Raw genomic sequence first — 21,940 nt, forward strand, 5'->3', positions numbered from 1 at the left:
GTTCAGTAACAGTTCAGAAGGCATTAAAAAATAATTCAGTAACAGCTGAAAATCCTTCATTAGTCCCACAGGGGGAAATTTACAACGGCACAACAGCAAAGTGGCAGTGTAATACGAAAAACGGAGCACAGCACTATCATAATTAAAAAACATAAACATAGATACAATAGAAACAGGAAAAACTGAAGAACATGGGGTTCATTCAATACATTCAAAGATTAATTCCCTGAACGGCATGCCGTAATATATAGGCAAGCAACACCCATTTAAAACAGGACACTCTGATCAGAGAGCACTGCACAGAGCCCTGGATAAAATGAAAAAATAAAAACTTGTACACCATGTTCACCTGTTCAAGCTTCTAGACACCAGCTCTTAGACTTGAGCTGAGGAAGTGCTGCCACTGCGCAGCTCGTATCGGCACGGGTCGGGTCGGTAAGAGAGCGTGGCGTTTCCACTGCACCGGGTTACGGTTGTAACATGGGCGAGATGATGAACGGCCACGTTACGACACAGGATGTGATGTTATTACACACCGGCAAGCGCGGGAGAATTTGCAGAACAAACATGGAGGACGTTGAGGGCATGGTATCTTTTTGCTTCTTTGAAAAGAGACGGGCTGCTTTAAGGAAGGCTCCAGGCAGCAGAAGAGCCGCTGCCAAAGAAAGGAAGAGCGGAGTGGAGATGAGGGGATGGAGGAGCTCTGAGGAGCCCCGTCAGCACCTAATGTTTCAATACTGGAGTAAAGATAAACTTCAGTGAAATGTGAAGCTGTGTTCTGGAAATTGGAAATTCGGCAGCAAGTTGAAAAAGTGTCTGAACCCTGTTAACACCACATGCATATGACCTGAAGCATAGATCTGCTCATTACTGGGGAACATTCATAAAAGTTTCCGACAGACAAAACGGTTATTGATGGAAGAGGAGGGTTACAGTTTCAGATATGTGACGAGGTCAGCTTCGATCAGTATTGACTTCTTCCTACATGTGAATAACTGACTCCACCTTCTTACCTTTTGCTCTCCAGCAGCAGTCAGACTAAAGTGTGTGGTTTTTATAACGGACCCAGTTGTTATTGAGTATCACAGAGCAGATTTTTTTCTGGATTAAAGTTAATGATAATCACCATGTAAAATACCTTATTGACCTGAATATAAGACGATATTTTGTTCCAGAAACTGTATTCTCATTATAATTGAGGACTAGATTGTCGTTACACATCCGCGCCGCTAGATGGAGCCAAAGTACCGGTGACCAGAAAGTGAATGAAGTGTCACAGTCTGTGGTCACAGTGTTCTGATAAAAATGGAGGAATGTGACCATCTGGAATGAAGAGGCTTGAACTCTAGACCAGTGAGCAAACAGAGGAGAAGTTCTGATGCCAACTTTAAACTGATGGGTCAACGCAGCCGAGTCAACAAACTACTGCCAAGCGCCCAAGATATATTAGACTGAATTGTTAATGATTATGAAGTTGAATAGAACTTGAATTTAATGATTCTAAAGTTATTTACATCAATAATGCAGTTATTGAACCTGAAAGGTTCTTATTTGTTGCTTATTCCCTGAGTATAGTTTATAGTATAGTTTTTATTTAATTCTGCAGTAATGCTTCTTGATCTTAAAGCGACACTAAGGAACTTTTTCAACCTTAAAACATTTTAATATCTTTTGTGATGACACATCGACTTCCAGCAGCTGAATGACCCTCTGTCAGCCTGAGGGCGTCAGTGTTGCTTCACTTGGACTGAGCAGCTGTGAGGAGGGTGGGAGGAACCCTGCTCACTGAAACACTCCAAATGTTCGGACTGCTTTACGGCGTGCGTCACATCATGATAGAACATTGTTTAGCCACCATTAGATTCATGACCTCGTCGCTATCCGTCCTTCACACAGCCGCTGGAAACAAATGAAGGCGAGTTCAGTCCGACAGCACGCCACCGGGAGCAGCAATTTACGACGCCACGCGCTAGGCCTCATGGGAACTGTAGTATTCGGTCAGGCAAAACACTACAGCTTTTGTCCACTGGCGCCGCCAAAATCAACGAAAACTGAAAGTTCCTTAGTGTTGCTTTAAATCACATGAGATGTTATCTCTGTTGTGAGTTTTCCTAGAACAATTGTACAATAAAAGTTGTTTTATGAGTAACCTTACTGTCTTCAAAATATTTTTATTTTCACAAAATGATATTTGAAAAATTGGGGTTGTCTTATAATCGAGCCAATATGGTATTTAAAATATCACCATGTGCAATTTTTAAAAATAAAATACTTCATTTTTTAGTTGTTTGTCATTCAGCACCACTAATTACCGTACAAAGAAATGCCAAATGCAGAAAACACTGCTGTGCTGGTAGTGCTTGTGTTGAGCTAGAACCAGTAAATTCAGACACACATGAAAACTATATTTATTAAAAAGAACATAAACTCCACCAGCTGTTGAGTAGGTCCTGTGTAACGCTGGGTTCTCAGGGTCTGGACCCGCAAAGAAACCCCCTGCAGGAAGGTCTGAAACCCCGGCTCTGCTGCCGGGGCCAGGAAGGCCTGCTGCGCTGGCTGAGAGGCCAAATCAGCCTCATCCAGCCCTGCTTCCCGTGCTTCATGTGGTTGGTGTTCCAGCCTCCTGGTTAAAAGCAAAGGTGGGAAGAGAGCATAAAAGCTCGTGTCCGGAGTTTTGAAAGAGAGAGTTTTTTTTAATCCAATGTCTCAGGCTCCGCCCTCCCTCTGCTTTCATGAGCGACCAAGCCACGCCCCTTTACTTGTGAACGCGCATTGCCTGTGAGGTGAAAATGAGAGCCTCTGAGTCCTGCAGCATCCTCCATGTTGAGCTGTTTCCGGTGGATGTTCAGCAGACAGTGGATATATCTGCTGCAGAGCTAACTCTCCTCTGCTGGGCGAGCGGCCGTGCTCTCTGGCTGCTCCACACGTTGATTGACAGCAGGACAAGGCGGAAGCTCAAAATCTATTGGCTGAAGCTGACCGGCGCTTTTTCGGATAACATGGGGGTCTATGAGACGAAGGCGGGGCTCATAAATACATTTTTATATTGCTTTATGCTGATATTATATTGTAGTATCGAACCAGACTGACACATTGAAGCTCTGCTGAAAAATGATGCATACGTTGGAAACGAACGGAAACGAACGGACACGAGCTTTAAGCAAGGCACCGCCACCCACACCCTGCCTCCACCCATCAGACCCTGTGGTGGCAGGCGGTGGAGACGTTCCTGGACAGTGACATTGCAGGACACGTGCACAGCAAATTTTCCAGTGTTGAATTAACTCTGAAAGTGTTAGAGTGGTCTCATATATACACTTTTCTAGTGTTAAAATCTCAACACTGACCAGTGTTAATTTTCTAATGCTGACACTCTGTGGAGTTATATTAATATTCCTCTCTGTTGACCAGTGTTCCTATTTACCTCTATACAGTGTTAATTCTTAGAATGAACACTTTAAAGTGTATATTTTAACACTTACATTTAACACTACAACAGTGTATATATGAGACCACTCTTAACACTTTCAGAGTTAATTCAACACTGGAAAATTTGCTGTGTGGGACGTTATTCCCAGGGTTCAGTTGCAGAGTGTAGCCTATCAGCTGACTGCTCTGCTCTTCTGGAATGAATTCAGGATTATCTGTTGTGGGTTCTCCAGCAGTTTGTGTTGCTTCAACAGGTTGTGTTCTCTGTGACACCATGAACAAGAGACAGCTGTTCAACATAAACCGCCACAGTTTGCCAGAGCGAACTGGAGCTGCAGAAACAGCAACGTTGATTTATTTCATTACTTTGGACACATTGTACTGTACACTGGTGGATGTTCATGTCGGTATCCAGCTGGAGAAGCAGTGGTGAATCTATCTGTCCTCTTACCTGATGCAACAGTAACAGGGCTACTGCTCACCTGTAACCTGCTGTCTGTAAACTCGTGTGTATAAGATGGTGTCTATTAGATGGTGTCTGCTTCTGCAGCACCAGATGGAATTTCACTTCGAACATTCAGAAGCTGCTCTTTTCAGCTCTGAATCTTGACATGCTGTTAAAATAAAAATGCAGGTTAAATATATTGAAGTAAGAGTGGCTGTGCTCTGTGTCCCTGCAGGATGTGGAGGTCCGGTCACCGCTCCCTCAGGTGAAATCCATTCTCCTTCATATCCTGCCAGCTATCCCAGCAACGTGGACTGTTCCTGGGTCATCAGCGTGGACTCCAGCCATCGAGTCCTGTTGAACTTCACAGACCTGGACATTGAAATTCACAGCAACTGCTCCTGGGACTATGTAGCTGTGAGTGCATACTACTGATCTGTGTGTGTGTGTGTGTGTGTGTGTGTGTGTGTGTGTGTGTGTGTGTGTGTGTGTGTGTGTGTGTGTGTGTGTGTGTGTGTTTCTAGGCTAGAAATGCGTGCTCTCCCCTCACAGGTCCATGATGGTCCGTCCTCCTCCTCTCCTTTGCTGGCCCGGGTGTGTGGTCTCAGTGCTCCACCCATCGTTTCCACACAGAACATCATTTACGTCCGCTTCAGATCCGACTCCAGCCGGAACCACCGCGGCTTCAGAGCAACTTTTTCTGAGAGTGAGTTCTAAGGTTCACTGTGTTCATTGTCACTTTATTTTTCTTATTTCCTTTTCCCCCTGTCCTGTCCATCATCGAAGCAGCAGAAGGAGAGTCTGGCTGCTGTATTGTAAGGAAGACCTTTGCTGTTCCGAGTGGAGCTTATGAGTTTAGCATTGATCATCTGATTTATTACTTTAATATAGTCAGAATTCTTTATTTTTTATTTGACTTTTCTATTACAAAATATACCGAGTATTGCTGGACCCCACAGAAGACAAAAAGACAGGAGAAGAGTAGAGTGAAGAGAAGAAAGACAATACAAAGATACAACAGCAGTATTTCAAACGGATCCGACACACCGGAGAACCGGCTGCTGCATCCTGCGGGAAGTATGGAGTTCAGCCTTGCTGCTTGTGTCCACAGCTTGTGGAGCCTCCCTCACTGCAGACGACGCTGGCGGGGCCATTGCATCCCCACGGTACCCTGCGAAGTACCCCCACCATCAGAACTGCAGCTGGATCATTAGAGCTCAGGAGCCATGTAAGGTCTCAAGAAATATTGTTAAATAGAAAATTATTTCATTATTTTAACCAGCAGCTCATCTTTTTTCTAGTCAACCACGTGACCCTTTCATTCACGGACTTTGAAGTAGAGAAGTCCCTCACAAACTGCTCCCATGATTCTGTGGAGGTGTTGGATGGGGACAACTACCAGGCTCCCTCTGTAGGTGGGTATGAAGTGTGCATCAGTTTTCATTTCAGTCTTGTTGAGGATGACATAAATCCAAGTGTGAGCCTTAATGTGCTTCAGAAAAGGTTGAATTGGTAGGTTAAATGTAAAATATCATGTAAATTTTGTAACTTTTTTTGTAAGGGCGCTACTGTGGATTTGAGCTTCCTCATCCAGTGACGTCCTACAGCAACGCTTTGGTGGTCCGCTTCATATCCGACTACTCGTTGTCATTTAAAGGCTTCAGAGCCACCTACACAGCATCCACCTCCAGTAAGACACACAGTGTCTCTGCACACAGTCAAAATCATGGTGACCAATGTTTGCACTGACTCTGAAAAATATGTTCTTTCACTCAGGCTGCGGAGGAGATCTTGTGATGGAGACTGGTGCATTCAATAGTCCCAATTACCCGAGTCCTTATCCACCAAACGTGGAGTGTGTGTGGACCATCAGGAGTTCACCAGGAAACCGGTTCCAGCTCTCTTTCATGTGAGTCTGTCTGAACGTAGTGCACCAGCATTCTGACGGCAGTGTACAGAGATAGACTTGGATCTTATAATGCTACGTTCACACCGAAAGCGTCGCGGGCGTCGTCGACGCTTGCGACGCCTCGAAGCTGACGCTTGTGACGCTTTAAACACGACGCTTGACACCGGGTGGTCACAAAGCTCGCGACGCTCGCGACGCTCTTGATGCACGTCAGTTAATTGGCGCGCTGGAGGCTGATTTCTGTTTCCAGCTATGGCGGATCGCATCAGGAGAGCGGCTCGGCTTTATTTGTTAAATAAAGCTAGGCCGCGTCGTTGTCGGAAAAGTCGCTATTGGCTGCTCTGCTCCTCTCTGCTCTGACTGCAGCGGGGAGCGCTGCTGAGACTGACCGCTTGTGAGCGCTTTGGGACGGGGGAGGGGCTCACGCAGCACCCGCTGCTCATTGACGACAGCAACGAGACGTCCTGTCACGTCTCCAGAGCACCGGAGAAAGTTGCTAGATTTGTCGCTAGTTGCTTTTGACAAAAAAACGTCGCCAAGAGGCTTTGGAAAGTCGCCAGATTTAGCGAGAAAGTCATCAAGTTAGCAACACTGGCCGGCCCGCATCGGTGCTCGGACCACTCGTAGTGACGTAGTACCGGAGGGATCGTCTCTGATTGGTTGACGCTCAGCGGCAGCGCGTCGAAAGTTCAGTTTTCCCAACTCTCAAAAAGCGACGCTCACGACGCTCCTGACGCTGGGGATGAGCGTCGTGGGCGTCGACGCTCGAAACGCTGGAAAAGCGACGCTCATGACGGTCCTGATGCGCCGCCCCGCCGCCCGCCGCTCCACGACGCTCGTCCACCATCGACTTTGCATAGAAAAGCGACGCTCACGACGCCCGCGACGCTTTCGGTGTGAACGTAGCATAAGATTTTAGGCCTTTGCGTAATCATATAGACTTCTTTACTCCTGGTATGGGAAAACTAATGACCTGTCCAAGTGTAATTACAGGGTCTTTAGGGTCACATGGTGTATTTGGACATATAGTATTTTAGGCCTGTCAAAATTGGAGCGATAACGATCTCAAATTCCTAATAACGCCACAAACTCATTTGACGTGTAATTATCTCATGCATGTTTTGTGACACTCGTCTCACACCGTAGTTTGGGGAACTGAGAAGTACGTGATGTGTTACTGCACGCTCTTGTACAGTAGGTGGCGCTGTGCACCTAAAAGCTGTTTGTGATCCACCAAAACAAAAGAAGCAGAAGGAGAAGCAGTTTAGAAAAATCAGGAATAATACCCCGTGTTTAGCAGTGAGTGGCCCCTCCACAAGATGGCCACCGCGTTGGCACATCAGCTCCAGTCCACAGCAGCGTGACTGCAGTGTCTACGTTTATGATGACAGAAGCAAGACGTTAGTGATGTGTAATAATTAGGGGTATAATGAAATTTTCTTGAATAAAAAGTGAGGAAGCAAAATAAGAAAATGCACTGAATTAAAGTTTAAATAAAAAAAACATTCAAGAATGTGAAGGGGCGCTGCACTCAGACTAACTTTGACCCTGTTGCCCTACTGTAGCAGCTTCCACGTCATGTGAAAGTGAAGACGAGCACATAGTGGACACTCCGGCAGAGTGTTGCATCCTCTTTGAGGCAGAAGTGACCTGCAGAGTTGGTTTTAGTGGGAAAGTTTTATTTTTAGGTCATCATTTGTTAAAAAAAAAAAAAAAAAAAACAGCCCAATATCTTCCCGACTCCAATCTGTTATCTTCATAAGGGGATTTTCTCCAATTTATATTTCTTATCATGAGCCCTGCATTGTATTTCATAGCATTTCATGAGTTTAGCATTTCATTACACCCCCAGTAATGATGAAAGAATGTTTAGTGGGAAAGGAGAAAAACTGGGTGTAGGTCAGGATAGGATTGACAGGATAACTGCACACAACTTCATTCTAATGTGAGGTTTTTCTGGGAATACAGCTTTACTTGTCTTTATCACAACCTGTTATATTTCATCCCTCCTGACCACCAGAGGGCAGTGCTGGACACACTGAATCTTCCCTTCCTGCATACGCAGTTCGAATAGTTCAGTTCAACAACACCACTTGTGGCCCCCTTTGGTGACGCTATCCATCCATCCTTCCATTTTCCACCGCTTATCCGGGGCCGGGTCTCGGGGGCAGCAGTCTCAGCAGGGATGTCCAGACTTCCTGTCCCCAGACTCTTCCTCCAGCTCCTCCGGCAGGAGCCCAAGGCGTTCCCAGGCCAGCCGAGAGACATGTGTCTCTCCAGCGTGTCCTGGGTCTTCCCGTCCGGAACACCTCCCTAGGGAGGCGTCCAGGAGGCGTCTTTAACCCCCACTATTTCACTGGGTTGTGGACACCATTGGCCATTCCCACCAATCAGAGGGGAGCCCTCTGTCACCGGGCGTGCGCTGCCACTCCACTTGGGCAGCATTCACATCATGGGCCGCCCTGAGTCGGGTACCCTTGTATGAAATATGTGCTGCCACCTCAGGAAGAATGAAATAGAATGAAAACTACTAATGAAGCTACAGTTCTATGAATCCCGGATGACTGCCAGACCGTTCTGTCACTCACTATCTTCGTGATCACTCGACAAGATTCTGTAAGAACCGAATCTGGGTTGACACTGGAATTTATAGTCTTCGAGGGTCACCCAGGGGTCACAAATGACGTTGTTGGTACACATACTCAAACTGCGCATGCCCAAAGGCAACTTTCAGTGCTTTTAGCAGTGCCCTCTGCTGGTCATCCAAGGTTTATAGAACCACAGTTACATTAGTAACTTTCGTTTGTGTTTAATGTTTTAGTTTGATTCACCGCCTTAGTGAGTCGATGTTACTGATAGTTTCTGGTGTTTTCTTTAGTACGTTTCACCTCCAGGGAGACACCAGCTGTCAAAACGACTACCTGGAAATCCGAGAAGGGAACTCCAGCGGACCTCTGGTGGGTCGCTTCTGTGGAAGCTCTCTTCCCTCCAACTACACATCAGTGGTGGGTCACATCCTGTGGGTCAAGTTTGTTTCTGATGCATCACTGAGCGGAGCTGGATTCAGAGCCACCTTCTCACACTGTGAGTCCCACGCACACTCAGCCTCACAGTAGAACACAACTACACGCACTAAATTACCATATTGTGTAAAAGTTCTTTTATTTGGGCAATTCAATGTAAAAGGTGAAATAAGTTCATTTTATAAAGTCGTTACATGCAAAGTGAGATATCTCAAGCATTTATTTTTTGTAAGTTTGCTGATTATGATTTACAGCTTATTAAAAGCTCAAACCCAAAAACTCAGAAAATTAGAATACTTTGAAAAGCTTGAGTAGTGTAGGCTCAAAGTGTCACACACTAATCAGGTAAGTAATCCAAAATGCCTGCAAAAGGTTCCTGAGCCTTTAACAAGTCAGAAGCCTTTAAAAGTGCCTCATTTGGTTTAGAAGAATTCACAGTAACGGGGAAGACTTGATCTGAAAGTTGTGTAGAAAACCATCATTGACTCCCTGCACAAGGTGGGTAAGACACAAGAAGTAATAGCAAAAGAAGCCCGGTGTTCTCAGAGTACTGTCTCAAAGCACATTTATCCACATTTATCTACCTAGGTAGATAGGTAGTGTTGTGGAAATTCTATTAATAAATGCACCAACGATGAGTTCCTTAATGATTCCTTTAATTCCAGTTGCAACAGGAGAGAAGTCAGCACTGCTCAGTCAGTGTGAGTTCTGAAGTTCTGAGATACAGGCTGATATTTATACCCTCTCCTGCATTAACATGTCTTAGAAGCTGCTTTCAGTCAGGAAGGGACACATATTTAACATATGAAGTGACAAAGGAACAACTCCAACCACCCAACCCACTTCAACCCCCTGTGGCTGCCGATGCATCTTAGAAGAGTAGCATACAGACCATAGATACCTTTTGGAGATTGCGCCCGGTCAGATGGAGACACATTTGTTTAGCATGTAACAGGACAAACAGGAAAGAAACCCTCATTTGAGTTTGCTTGGTGTCAGGAGTCCAGGGGGGTCGTCTGCTAAGGAAGTCTACTTAAAGTGAATAACCATCACATGCATCAAACACATAAACATTTCCATTACAGTAGGTAGAACGCAGAAGAAGGGAAGTGTACAAGCCGAGCGGATGATGAGCCGAGTAGAGCAAGTTTTGCATCTCATTTTGGCAACAAAGGTCCTGGAATCTGGAGGAAGACCGGAGAGACACAGGTCAAGGCCGTGATTCAAACATGTTGGTCTTCCAGAACTCCTGAGATATGCCACAAACTGGCAACATCCACGCCACGCCGGACTGAGACAGTCATTCCTGCAAAATGGGCCCCGACCAATACAAAGCCTTACTGTCAGACACCTGGCATTTTTGTATTTAAAAATAAACAAATCATAATGAATCTTCAAGAACTCTGAGAAAGATGTCTCACTCCATGGTTAGCTCACTAGCACCTTCCCTGACAAAGGGTGTTTTGCTGTGTATTGTGGGCGGAGAAGTGGAAGTAAATCAGTGAATAACTTATTATGAAACCTTAGAATAATGAATAAGTAAGACTAGTGTGACAAACCCAGTGAAGACAGGTGTGTTGATTGATTAATAACACCTCATCAGTCAGTGATATAATGGCTAAATTGCTCTGTGATTTGCTCATTCCCAAATAACTGATTTTCTGACACTATTAATGAATAAATAAGAATTTTTTTCCAATTAATAATTGATTTTGAATCAATGACCTACAGTAATCTATATTTTAGTCATTTAAACCCTAACAGACCTGTGTTGTTTTGTGACAAAGTCAATTTTTTCCAGTCATATTTTGTCGTTTTAGTTTTTTTAAAAGTAAAGGGGAAGTCTTGTCTCGTCTCATGATCGTGAAACCAATACGGTGACTCATCTCGTCTCGTGAGCTGAGTGTCTCATCACCCCGAGTTTTAATTATACTGACTTGACTTTGAAAATAAATAAGTAAATAAAATTTTAAAAAAGACAAAAACTTTGTTCAGTGTTGATGGTATTGATGGTATTGATGCCGTTGATGGCGCTGGAAGTTGAAACTTCCTGATTGAGAGGTCTAACCACCCTTTATGCTTCTTCTCAGTGTATGGTATTGATGTGGTGGGGGAGTCTGGCCAGATAGCATCCCCACTGTATCCACGGACTTATCCCACTAACTCCCACTACCGCTGGACCGTCACTGTGGACGGAGACAGTTTCATCCAGATTCGGTTCCTGGACATGGACATTGAGGACTTATATGACTGCCAGACCGACAAGCTGAAGGTATGATGGTTTTCCTTTATTGAGGCAGAGCGGAAAGGCCTTTTCAGGCATGTCCTGCAGCACTTTTAAAGACGTATTAAGCTATTTTTCAGTCACGTCATATCGGTCACAGAAGCCCAAAAACATAGTTTATAAGTTTGTTTGCCCCAAACTGATCCTATGTTCGGAGTTTGAGGGTCTAAAAAGTGGCTCTGAGGAGCCCTCCTCCGAACAGCCTGATTTTCACAGCCTGCTTTCTGGGATGAACTTGAACGCATCTGGACACTACCACTCGCTCCCACACGGTGGGGGGAGGGGGGTGCAGCGCATGCACACTTAATCATAGATAATGTTTTTATTCGAATCTAAACAACGGTCCAATCTGGAAGGTTAAAACAATAATGTCAGAAATTTTGTGGTTTGAAACAGTGGCTTGTATTTGTCACAGACACTGCAGCCAACTAGAAATCGGCACTCAGAGAGGCAGACCTCCGCCACCGCTCAAATCAGTCGCCAACAACAAGAACACCATATATAATAAAACCACATTGTGATCGGGGGTGTGATCGGAGCGGAGCGCCGCGGCGTGTGGCGCCTCTCTCTCTTGCCCTCTCTCCCTGTGTGTGTGTGTGTGTGTGTGTGTGTGTGTGTGTGTGTGTTTATCTGAAAAAGAAAACTGAAAAGCAACATAATTTATGTTATTTTATTTCATTTTAATTGGAAAATTGACCGGATTCTCTCATATTTTCCGTTCCCGACTTCCTGTGTGGTGCGATCTGCTCTGTCCAGCTTTACAGCTGGCGGTCCACGGCACTCGCGGCTGAAAATAGAGAGGAGCGGAGCGGCCGCGGTCCACGGTGCGAGCCGCTACGCCTCCTGTATGAACTGTCAGATAGGTTAACAGCAGCGCCGATCTGAAAGTCGGTGGGCGGCGCGTCCTGTGAACCAGGCATTTGTCCCCCCTGTCGGCGGGCCTGCCCAACCATGTGAAAGACTCCCTATCTCTCAATGATAAAGAATCCTTAAAAAAACTTCCGGGATCCAGACAGTGATCCGGATCATCACCAAAATGTAATCAATTCTAAGTTAGCCCAAGACCCACATTTCCACAAAGTTTCATTGCAATCTGTCCATTACTTTTTCCGTAATGTTGCTAACAAACCAACCAACCAACAAACCACAGTGATTACATAACCTCCTGGGGGAGGTAATAATTCAGTGTCTACTGCTTCACTGTGTAGAGTCCAAAAAAAACCCAATCAGCTGAATTATGAAATACTGGGAGTTACTGTGGACAGTAACTGTTTTTCAAGACAAGAATGTGTGTGAAATGTGGGAAGTGCATTATAACAAGTAATTACAGTTCTGTACTGTTAACAACTTAGGACCATTTCAGTGTTGTTGATGTTCGCCTTTCCGTAGAAACAGACATATAGAAACGCCGACTGTGAGTTTTTACATGATGAAAAAGTGTATTATGGCCTGGAGTTTAACATTGACATGTAAGTTAGCAGATCTATACACCTTAGACTTTACAGGTTGCCCGTGTTGCTGATTCGATACTGCGCCAGCGCTCCACAAAGCCGGAAGGAAATTACTTGTAGGAATCCAGGCTCTTGTACGCTTTCATCGCTGCTGTTGTGTACGCCGAAGAACTGCCATTAGATAACAGTAAATGTCGGCATTCTCTTGATCGACGACTTCTTGAGTCTCAGCCGTGGATACGGGTCCTGCTGCAGCCTGAAATCCGTAGTTCCTCCCGGTACCGGTCTTTGTGTGTTACGTCAAGATTGTCCACTTGATCTGACAACACAACAACATCCCTGCTCTCCTGATCAGTCGACATTTTCAACGTTAAAGAACACCGAGTGTGCACTACTGTACATGAATGAAACCGCGTCTCGCTGGTTGTTTTCACTCCAACATGGCGGCGGTCCTCCGGTCGCCAACTTCCGGGTCACGTGACTGCAGACACTCTATAGGGATAACCAGTGAACCTTTCAGTGACATTTCATTGTGCTTCGACACCATATGGACTGTCACATTTTTCTTAATGTTTTCATTTTATTGTGTGCCTGAACTGCCTTTCGGAGACTTGTGTACATCATGAAGAGCTTTAATGTTTTCACCTTTTGAGCAGGTTTACACTTCATCAGCAGGATTAAAGCCAGACTTGTTTCTGTTCATTGAACTGAATGTATTTTTATTCTGTGTTTTGAGCTCATTGAGTCTGTCTTCAGTGTAAAAGCAGCTCTTCCACTTGTCTTCTGGTAGATCTTTGATGGCAGCAGTGTGGAGAACTACCCTCTGGGAACATTCTGTGGTCCGCTGCTGCCGCCGCTGCTCCGGAGCACTGGAAGTTCGCTCACTCTGCAGTTCAGCTCTGACACTTTGGTGGGAGGCCGAGGTTTCCTGCTGGAGTGGACCGCCATCCAGGACTCTGGACCACCGCCCACCATCCAACCCGGTCAGACACCGAGAGAAATGGAGCAATTCAGCATCTCAGAAACAGAGACTACAGATGTGGAAACAAAAAAAAAAGATATTTTAAAAATGTACAACAGTGACTACAAAAGATTAAAATCATCAAGCTGTTAAAAACCAAGTGAAACACATCAAAAGCCCAACTTAATATCAAAAGCTCTCTTCCAGATTTGTGAAAGAAAAGCAGAGGTTCACCCATCTGCCAGTGACTGCATGAAGACGTGCAAACTCGCTTTGTGTAAAATCATGGAACGATCTGTAAATCTCATGAAATGTTCTCATGTTCCTCTTGTCCAGTATGGTTATAGGCTCTCTGGACTCTGCCCATCAGTCCATCACACTGTGTTTCTGTTCACTAATCAGTCAGACCAACGCCAATCAGCTGGCTGGTTTTTCCCAGTGTCGCTGACAAAAGTGTGTGTGTCTGTGTGTGTGTGTGTGTGTGTGTGTGCGCTTGTGTGTGTGTGCGCGTTAGGCGCTTGTGGAGGCCTGCTGATGGCAGGAGAAGCTCCAGGCCTGCTCTTCTCTCCAGGCTGGCCTCAGAACTACGCTCCGTACCAGGACTGCACTTGGCTGATCCGTTCTCCAGACTCTGTTGTGGAGCTGAACTTCCTGTCGCTTGACATGGAGTCTGATCCTTCCTGCTCCTCGGACAGTGTTGTTATCAGAGACGGTAAATAATTTGTGCTTGTGCAATTTAAGTTACAGTTGAGAACTGACTTTTTTTGTGGAATGCTGTGGTTTTTTGTGCTTAACAAAAAAAAAAAACAGGAAAAAAAAGAACCAGCTTGGTTTTGCCCAAGAATCAACGAGGGTCTGAAATAAGCTATATAAAATCTGTCCTTTATAAAACCACACTGCTATAGTTGTTCTGTTCACTCTTTTGTTGTGTTCTTCCAGGTCCAACCAGTGTTTCCCCCGTGTTAGCCACAGTCTGCGGTCGAGATCTACCAGGATCTCTGCACTCAACCGGAGAGGACATGCTCATCCACTTCACATCAGATGGCCTGGACAGCGGCCGAGGCTTTAATGCTTCCTACTCCAAAGGTCACACACAGGAGGAAATTCTGCATCAAAACATATTCTTCTCAGAGTCGGACAGGAAGTATTTATTTTATTTTATTAAAGTCCAAGTAAAGCAAAATCAGCCATTTTCTTCTAAACAGTTTCTTCTAAATAGGTCTTAAATGCGTTTCTTTACAACATATAAAAGCCATTCCTCCATTCATGATTTAATTTTGGAGGTAGACTTCACAGACTTTTTTCAGCGCTTCTGTGTTCAGGATTTAATGGGCGTGTCAGAAATCAGGGCCGCGTTACGTAACGGGGCCCTCATTAGCATAAACCCGCCCCTAAGCTGAATCGATATAAATACATCTGGCGTATTAGCACCGGTGGTTTTCCCGCTCGCTTTCGAGTCTCGGATAGCATCTCGTACGACAGTTTGCAGCTAGCTAACCGGTCAAGCAGTCAGTCAACCAGGCATGTCACCTCCACGTCGCTCGTGCATCTTCCCTGGGTCCACAGTGTGCAGGGTAACGATGCCGTTAGCTAAATAAACCCGCGCAGCCCGCCTCGCAGGTTGCCCTCTTCCCCGGGGGGGGGGGGGGGGGTGGGGGGGGGGGGGGGGGGGGGGGGGGGGGCTCACCCCAGGCCCGCCTCCGTACCGCGAGGTGCGGCCGGGTCCGGGAGGCCTTCTCCCCAGGGGGTCGCTGGGGTTACTCCGCGGGGCGGTGTCCGACGCTCCCCCGCTCCCCCGCCCAGAGCCGCGGGTCGACTCGGCTGGCGCCTTGCAGCTGGCTTAGAACTGGTGCGGACCGGGGGAATCCCACTGTTCAATTAAAACAAATAAATGAGCATTCTGATGGAGACTGTGAGGAACGAGGCTGAGCTCCTCAGCATCTGACTGAGTCAGTTTGTGGCTCTGATGGCTCAAACTGGTAGGTAGATGTGACATCTACAATGGACGCTAGCGCTAACAGCCTCACGAGACGGACGCAGCTGGAGGCGGCTCCCCTCCTGTGGGCGTGGCTCCAGCGCTGCTAGCTGACACGCCCCCAGCGTTTCACAGCAGACAGAAGTGCTTGTTTTTCCATGATTTTGAGACCTTATTTTACATACTTAGCAATTTTTTAAATCATTCAAATGTGGCTCAGTGGTTAATGACACATGTTTATGCAGTGTGAAAAACTCATAACTCAAATTTATTTCTGCTTTACTCGGACTTTAAGCCTTTCAAGTCCACTTTTAAGAAGTGACTCAGCTGAAGTAGACTGTCCAATATAAATGGAAAATGAAATCTACAGTTTTTCATAATCTCGGTCAGAGGTGCCTAATCCTGTTTCTGGAAAGTACCTGTTCCACCTGTCCGAGCTCTCTCCCTGCTTCACCACTCTTAATGTAATGATTCTGCCCTTACCAAGCACCGAGTAGAGCCCAGCAATGAGCTCGTCAGTGCAAGCACATGTGTTGAAGCAAGGAGAGAACTCTAACATGCAGGACAAGGGTTCTCCAGGAGCAAGGGGTTCTCCAGGAACAGGGACTCTCCAGCATATTAACAGCATATTATGCTCCAAACTGTGGAGCCACAAGGGATACAGTCAGGTCGGCACCACTCCAAGTCGGCCCTGGCCAACTCGGCACCGCCCCGGGATACAGTCAACTCGGCATCTCGCCAAGTCGGCCTCGCGGGCGGGGGGGCTCTCGAGTGGCCGAGTTGGTCAGTGCGGACTTGACTGTAAGCTGCTTACCAACTCGGCCAAAAGCGTCTTTCTTTTGTTTTTAATCACGATGGTGGATAATGTACCTGGAGCTTCATGTTTGACGTCTGAACCGAGTAGCTTAGCTACGAGCGCGCAGCGCTTAGCGGCTGTCTGGTCATGTGACCGGTCCCAAGGCATTCTGGGAATCGTAGTGCAGCCATGCCGGCTGCGCCGCGACGATTTGCAGTTTTTTTCATGCCGGCAGCGCCGCTTCTCCTCACGCAGCAGGCAGGGGACTGGAGGACAAACTGTGTGGTGATGGTGACTGACAGGTTAGAGGTGGAGAATGGACCTGCAGCTTCATGGTTGACGTCTTGTTTAACCGAGTAGCTTAGCTACGAGCGCGCAGCGCTTAGCGGCTGTCTGGTCATGTGACCGGTCCCAAGGCATTCTGGGAATCGTAGTGCAGCGATGCCGGCTGCGCCGCGACGATTTACAGTTTTTTTCGTGCCGGCAGCGCCGCTTCTCCTCACGCAGCAGGCAGGGGACTGGAGGACAAACTGTGTGGTGATGGTGACTGACAGGTTAGAGGTGGAGAATGGACCTGGAGCTTCATGGTTGACGTCCTGTTTGAACCGAGTAGCTTAGCTACGAGCGCGCAGCGCGAGCGGCTGTCTGGTCATGTGACCAGATCATGTGACCAGCATGTGATCCGCGAACGCCGCCTGATCAAACCAGTCGCCTGCATTATAATTTTATTGTAATGTTCTCCAGCCCTGAAGTTTGGTCAGCCAGTACAATTAGATTTATTTTTACCCAATCAGTGGAAACCTAGGAAGACCGAAGCTGCATGGCGAACTCGATCATACTTGTTGTATTTCATCCCAACCACAAAATAATACCTGTATTGCTTTATGCTTATGCTGATTTGTTCATTTCTGATCAACATTGTTAGTTTATCAGTCATTATTCTTTTCTTTAACAAACATTGTCATTTGCAAAAGCGTGTATTTTGTTGTAAATGTTGTTTGCCCGCCATCTAGTGTGCGTCAACAGTAATAGCAACTGGGACTGTAATATCAAACGATTACCAGTAGTACATGTTAAGCTGTTCATGTGGTTTCTTGGCGTTCATAAGCTCATAAACGTAGCCCTCCGGTAAAATATTATATACATTTCATTTCACTGAAATGACGGTCGTCATGTATACATTTAAATCACGTGTCAAACTCCAGTCCTCAGGAGCGGTCACCCTACATGTTTTAGATCTAATTGTAAATCTAACTGTACTGGCTGACCAAACTTCAGGGCTGGAGAACATTACAATAACGTTATAATGCAGGCGACTGGTTTGATCAGGCGGCGTTCGCGGATCACATGCCGGTCACATGATCTGGTCACATGACCAGACAGCCGCTCGCGCTGTGCGCTCGTAGCTAAGCTACTCGGTTAAACAAGACGTCAACCATGAAGCTCCAGGTCCATTCTCCACCTCTAACCTGTCAGTCACCATCACCACACAGTTTGTCCTCCAGTCCCCTGCCTGCTACGTGAGGAGAAGCGGCGCTGCCGGCATGAAAAAAACTGCAAATCGTCGCGGCGCAGCCGGCATGGCTGCACTACGATTCCCAGAATGCCTTGGGACCGGTCACATGACCAGACAGCCGCTAAGCGCTGCGCGCTCGTAGCTAAGCTACTCGGTTCAGACGTCAAACATGAAGCTCCAGGTACATTATCCACCATCGTGATTAAAAACAAAAGAAAGACGCTTTTGGCCGAGTTGGTAAGCAGCTTACAGTCAAGTCGGCACCGACCAACTCGGCCACTCGAGAGTAGGGTTGCCAACTCCCAGAGATTGAAATAAGGAACGCCTCTCGCGGGCAGCTGAAAAAAACAAGGTTTTTTGGGGGTGAAAAACGCACATATAACAGCATTTTGCCACAGTTATACCTATTACAGACTATAAAAACACATTAGGGTACTGCATTACACCTACAGTGGCAAGACTGCAATAACTCATGATCAGCTTGATCTGTTTGTATTTGAGGCCTACAGTGAGACAGTTATCATTCAAGTATCATCATCATCATGGACAGCAGCTCTCAGCCGCTGCACCGGATGGCAGAGCAGCTCAGCAGCTCCGTCAGAGGCGACTGAGACCCTCAGAGCAGGAAGGAGCTACCACAGGCCTCTCATCCCCACCGCTGTCAGATTGTACAGTTCTACTGTGCAGAATATAACCTAATCCTGGACATTATAATATCCTGCACCCGCCCTTTCAGAAATTCAGTGACACTTTATCATCCATTCACTCTGCTAAAACATATTGTACGTATTATATCATACTGCATCATATATTGCATATTGTATTGTATATATTGTATATAATATATATATATATCCTGTTATATTTTTAAGATTCAGGTTGTACATACAGTTAAATCTTCATTGTCTTTAGCTTCTATTGTCCATCCTAGTATGATTTGCACTATAACTTGTTAATTATTACACCGTGCATTACTTTTGCACCCCGCTGTGGGTTCTATGAGCCTATACACCTGTAAATTTCTCCACTGTGAGATTAATAAAGTCTTCTATTCCTATTCTATTCTATATTTGTTGCTAAATGTGCAAAATAACAAACAGCTGCTGTCTCTTCTGGATTTTAACAAGTCCTTTTTTTTATTTTCAACTAAAAAAGTGCAAAATCAAAACTGAAAAACCTTCTGAACAAAAAAACCAACAAGGTTTCGTTTCTAAACTGAAAACACTCCACAGTCTGCAGCAGCAGACACACATCAATGAACTAAACATGATATATCCGATATGGAAACGGCACAAACTTACATGTCTCTGGAAGCCACGCTGCGCGCTGCTGTAATGTTTTGATTTCCTTCCTCCCATGCGCTCTGTGACGAGACTGACTACTGGCCAATGAACTGCCGTAGCCTCCGAGGAACGGCCTTTTTTTGACCAATGAGATAAGAGTGATCGTTGTCAAGCCATCTCTGTCAGCTCATTGGTCACAGAACGTCAGAGAGCCGGTGAACAATTTACCGTAAGTTTTCAAAAAAAAAGCGCATGTTCCATTGCTCACGTTTTGACTCTCACAAAAATACGGAACAAAGTGCGTTCCTTTTCAGCTCAATACGGAACGCACATTTTTACATCCAAATACGGAACGATTCCGTTTTTCAAGGAACGGTTGGCAACTCTACTCGAGAGCCCCCCCGCCCGCGAGGCCGACTTGGCGAGATGCCGACTTGGCTTGATGCCGAGTTGACTGTATCCCGGGGCGGTGCCGAGTTGGCCGGGGCCGACTTGGAGTGGTGCCGACCGGACTGTAAACCGAGCCACAATAATCATGAAAAAGTGAGGAAAGTATTTGCGTTGTTTTGTTTTCAGCTACATTTGCCTCTGACAGATTTTGAGACAGAAACCCAATTGGACATGTTTATGGTAAATTGTGGCATTGTGCTTCAGAGTTTTTTCATTTTGTCATATTCCCAATTGAACCTCTGGAATTTTAACGCACTTCTTTTGTTGATGTCTGATGAACTCATCTGAGCTCATAAAGGAAAGGAGGTAGTCCAGTCTGTGATCCATAAACACTGAAGGTCTCATATCTTGATAGAAACACTCCATACAGCTAAAGAAGATTGCACTTTTCTTCTGATGATCCATGAAGCTCTGTTTTAACTGAAAACATCATCAGCTCACTGCTGTCTAAACAGGGATTGTTGATCTGATCGGTATCAAACATTCTTTCTATTTCTCAGTCCATAAAACAGTGCTGACTGCTGTGTGTCATCAGGTTGTGGAGGGGTCCTCCATGTAGACAGAGGGGTCCTGAGCAGTCCTCACTACCCACAGAACTACCCCCCTGGCCTGGACTGTAGCTGGCATGTGGCAGTGACTCCTGGTTTGAAGGTTTCTGTCAGCTTCCAGAGTCCGTTCCAGATTCAAGGCAGCGGAGAGCAGTGCAGCTCCGGAGACTTCCTGGAGGTAATCACATTTCTGCTCTCACCGCCGGCACCGCCACGTCTGAACCCTGGAGCGGAGTCACAGAAAAGACAGTATCCACAACCTCCACAAAGAAGAAAATGTTGAGGGCCCAGCAGTGATTTCAAGTGAAAACACAACTTTTTATGTATAGAATCTTTAAAAAAACAAAAAAACAAAAAAACACTACGACTGTCATCTAAAAACGGAGAAAACAAAACTTTCTAGAAACGCTCGGGGTCCATCGTCATGGAAACAGGGAAAATGGTAGAGAGAGAGAGTGTGTGTGGGTGTGGGTGTGTGTGTGTGTGGGTGTGTGTGTGTGGGTGTGTGTGGGTGTGTGTGGGTGTGTGTGTGGGGGTGTGTGTGTGTGTGTGTGTGTGTGTGTGTGTGTGTGTGTGTGTGTGTGTGTGTGTTCTTGTATTTCTATCCTTGTCGGGGCCAAATGTCCCCACAAGGATAGCAAAACGTGGAACGACGTGCCTTGTGGGGACCTTTTTCCGGTCCTAAGTAGGAGAAACAGTGTTTTCTTGACCATGTTGTTGTTACTGAAAAAAGTAAAAGGTCAAAAACATTTCTTTAGGGTTAGGCTTTGTTGTGGTGTGGGTTAGGGTTAGGGTAAGGGTCAGGGTTAGGGGCTAGACATGAATGGGAGTCAATGGACGGTCCCCACAAGGATAGAAATACAAGACTGCGTGTGTGTGTGTGTGTGTGTGTGTGTGTGTGTGTGTGTGTGTGTGTGTGTGTGTGTGTGGCTGTGGCTGCTGTAATGTACCAAACACATTTACTCTTCCAAGGGGCCCATTGCAGGTTATTAGACTGCTCTTGCTATTATGATGTCTTACTTTATTTAGTTTGAACGTCCTATGTCCTATTGCTGGACCTGACAAGAGGACAAAAAGACAGGAGGGGAGGGGGGGGGGGGGGGGGGGGGGGGGGGGCAGTGGAGAGAAGGAAGAAAGTGAAATGAGTGGATGGATAGGGAATCAAACCTACAACATTCCAATTGAGAGACGACCAATCAACCAACAGTTCTTGAACACTGATGTGTTCGGTCCCTTGGTCATGGACCGTCTCCTCCAGTTGGTGCATGAGAGCATGTGGTCAGTGTTTCACCGTGAAATCTGATGCCTGGCACACAATCACCAGTCGCAGAGTAAGAATGGACACATTGCAGAACTGAAGTGGAACACATTTAATATCACGGGAGAGAAGGAGTTCGAAGTTTTAATGAATCACAGTCTGTGGTAACTCTGGTAGTGATACACACACTTTGAGTGTGTGTTGGTCTGCTGACTTCAGAATACTCGTGGTAAGAATTTTGAGAGTTCATTCAGCTGCTTTACTGTAGGATTACATTCCTGCATTTTTACTGTAAGTGAAAGTGGTACTGTGGTTTAATGGTTTGTTTTTCTTCCACCTCCACAGCTCAGGAACGGTCCGGATGTTTCATCTCCACTCCTGAGACGGATCTGCGGTTCCAGTCAGCAGCCTCAACTACTCACCACCGATAATCAGCTCTTTATTCGCTTTGTTTCTGATAACTCCGATGAGGCCAGCGGCTTCAAGCTCGTCTTTGAGGCCAGCAGTCAGGGTACAAGCAGACTCCTCTCTTCCAGCTTTCCTGTTGCAGTACATGTTTCCTTCAGTCTGAATAAAATAGTATTTTAAAGCCTGTTTGAGAGAAACCACAGG

At 46.0% G+C, this 21,940-nt stretch overlaps 1 protein-coding gene across 1 annotated transcript in view; it reads left to right on the forward strand.

Moving 5' to 3' along the window:
• cubn (cubilin (intrinsic factor-cobalamin receptor)) overlaps positions 1-21,940 on the forward strand; it is a 149,550-nt gene that overhangs the window by 82,480 nt on the left and 45,130 nt on the right. The window contains 13 exon segments of the mRNA XM_030087572.1: positions 4,110-4,291; positions 4,427-4,580; positions 4,986-5,102; positions 5,176-5,289; positions 5,436-5,564; positions 5,651-5,783; positions 8,662-8,867; positions 10,897-11,078; positions 13,332-13,524; positions 14,017-14,214; positions 14,442-14,588; positions 20,058-20,248; positions 21,674-21,839. Of these exon segments, the coding sequence (XP_029943432.1) occupies positions 4,110-4,291; positions 4,427-4,580; positions 4,986-5,102; positions 5,176-5,289; positions 5,436-5,564; positions 5,651-5,783; positions 8,662-8,867; positions 10,897-11,078; positions 13,332-13,524; positions 14,017-14,214; positions 14,442-14,588; positions 20,058-20,248; positions 21,674-21,839 (2,112 nt within the window).

This window comes from Salarias fasciatus, unplaced genomic scaffold (genome assembly GCF_902148845.1).
Source record: "Salarias fasciatus unplaced genomic scaffold, fSalaFa1.1, whole genome shotgun sequence".
NCBI lineage: Eukaryota > Metazoa > Chordata > Actinopteri > Blenniiformes > Blenniidae > Salarias > Salarias fasciatus.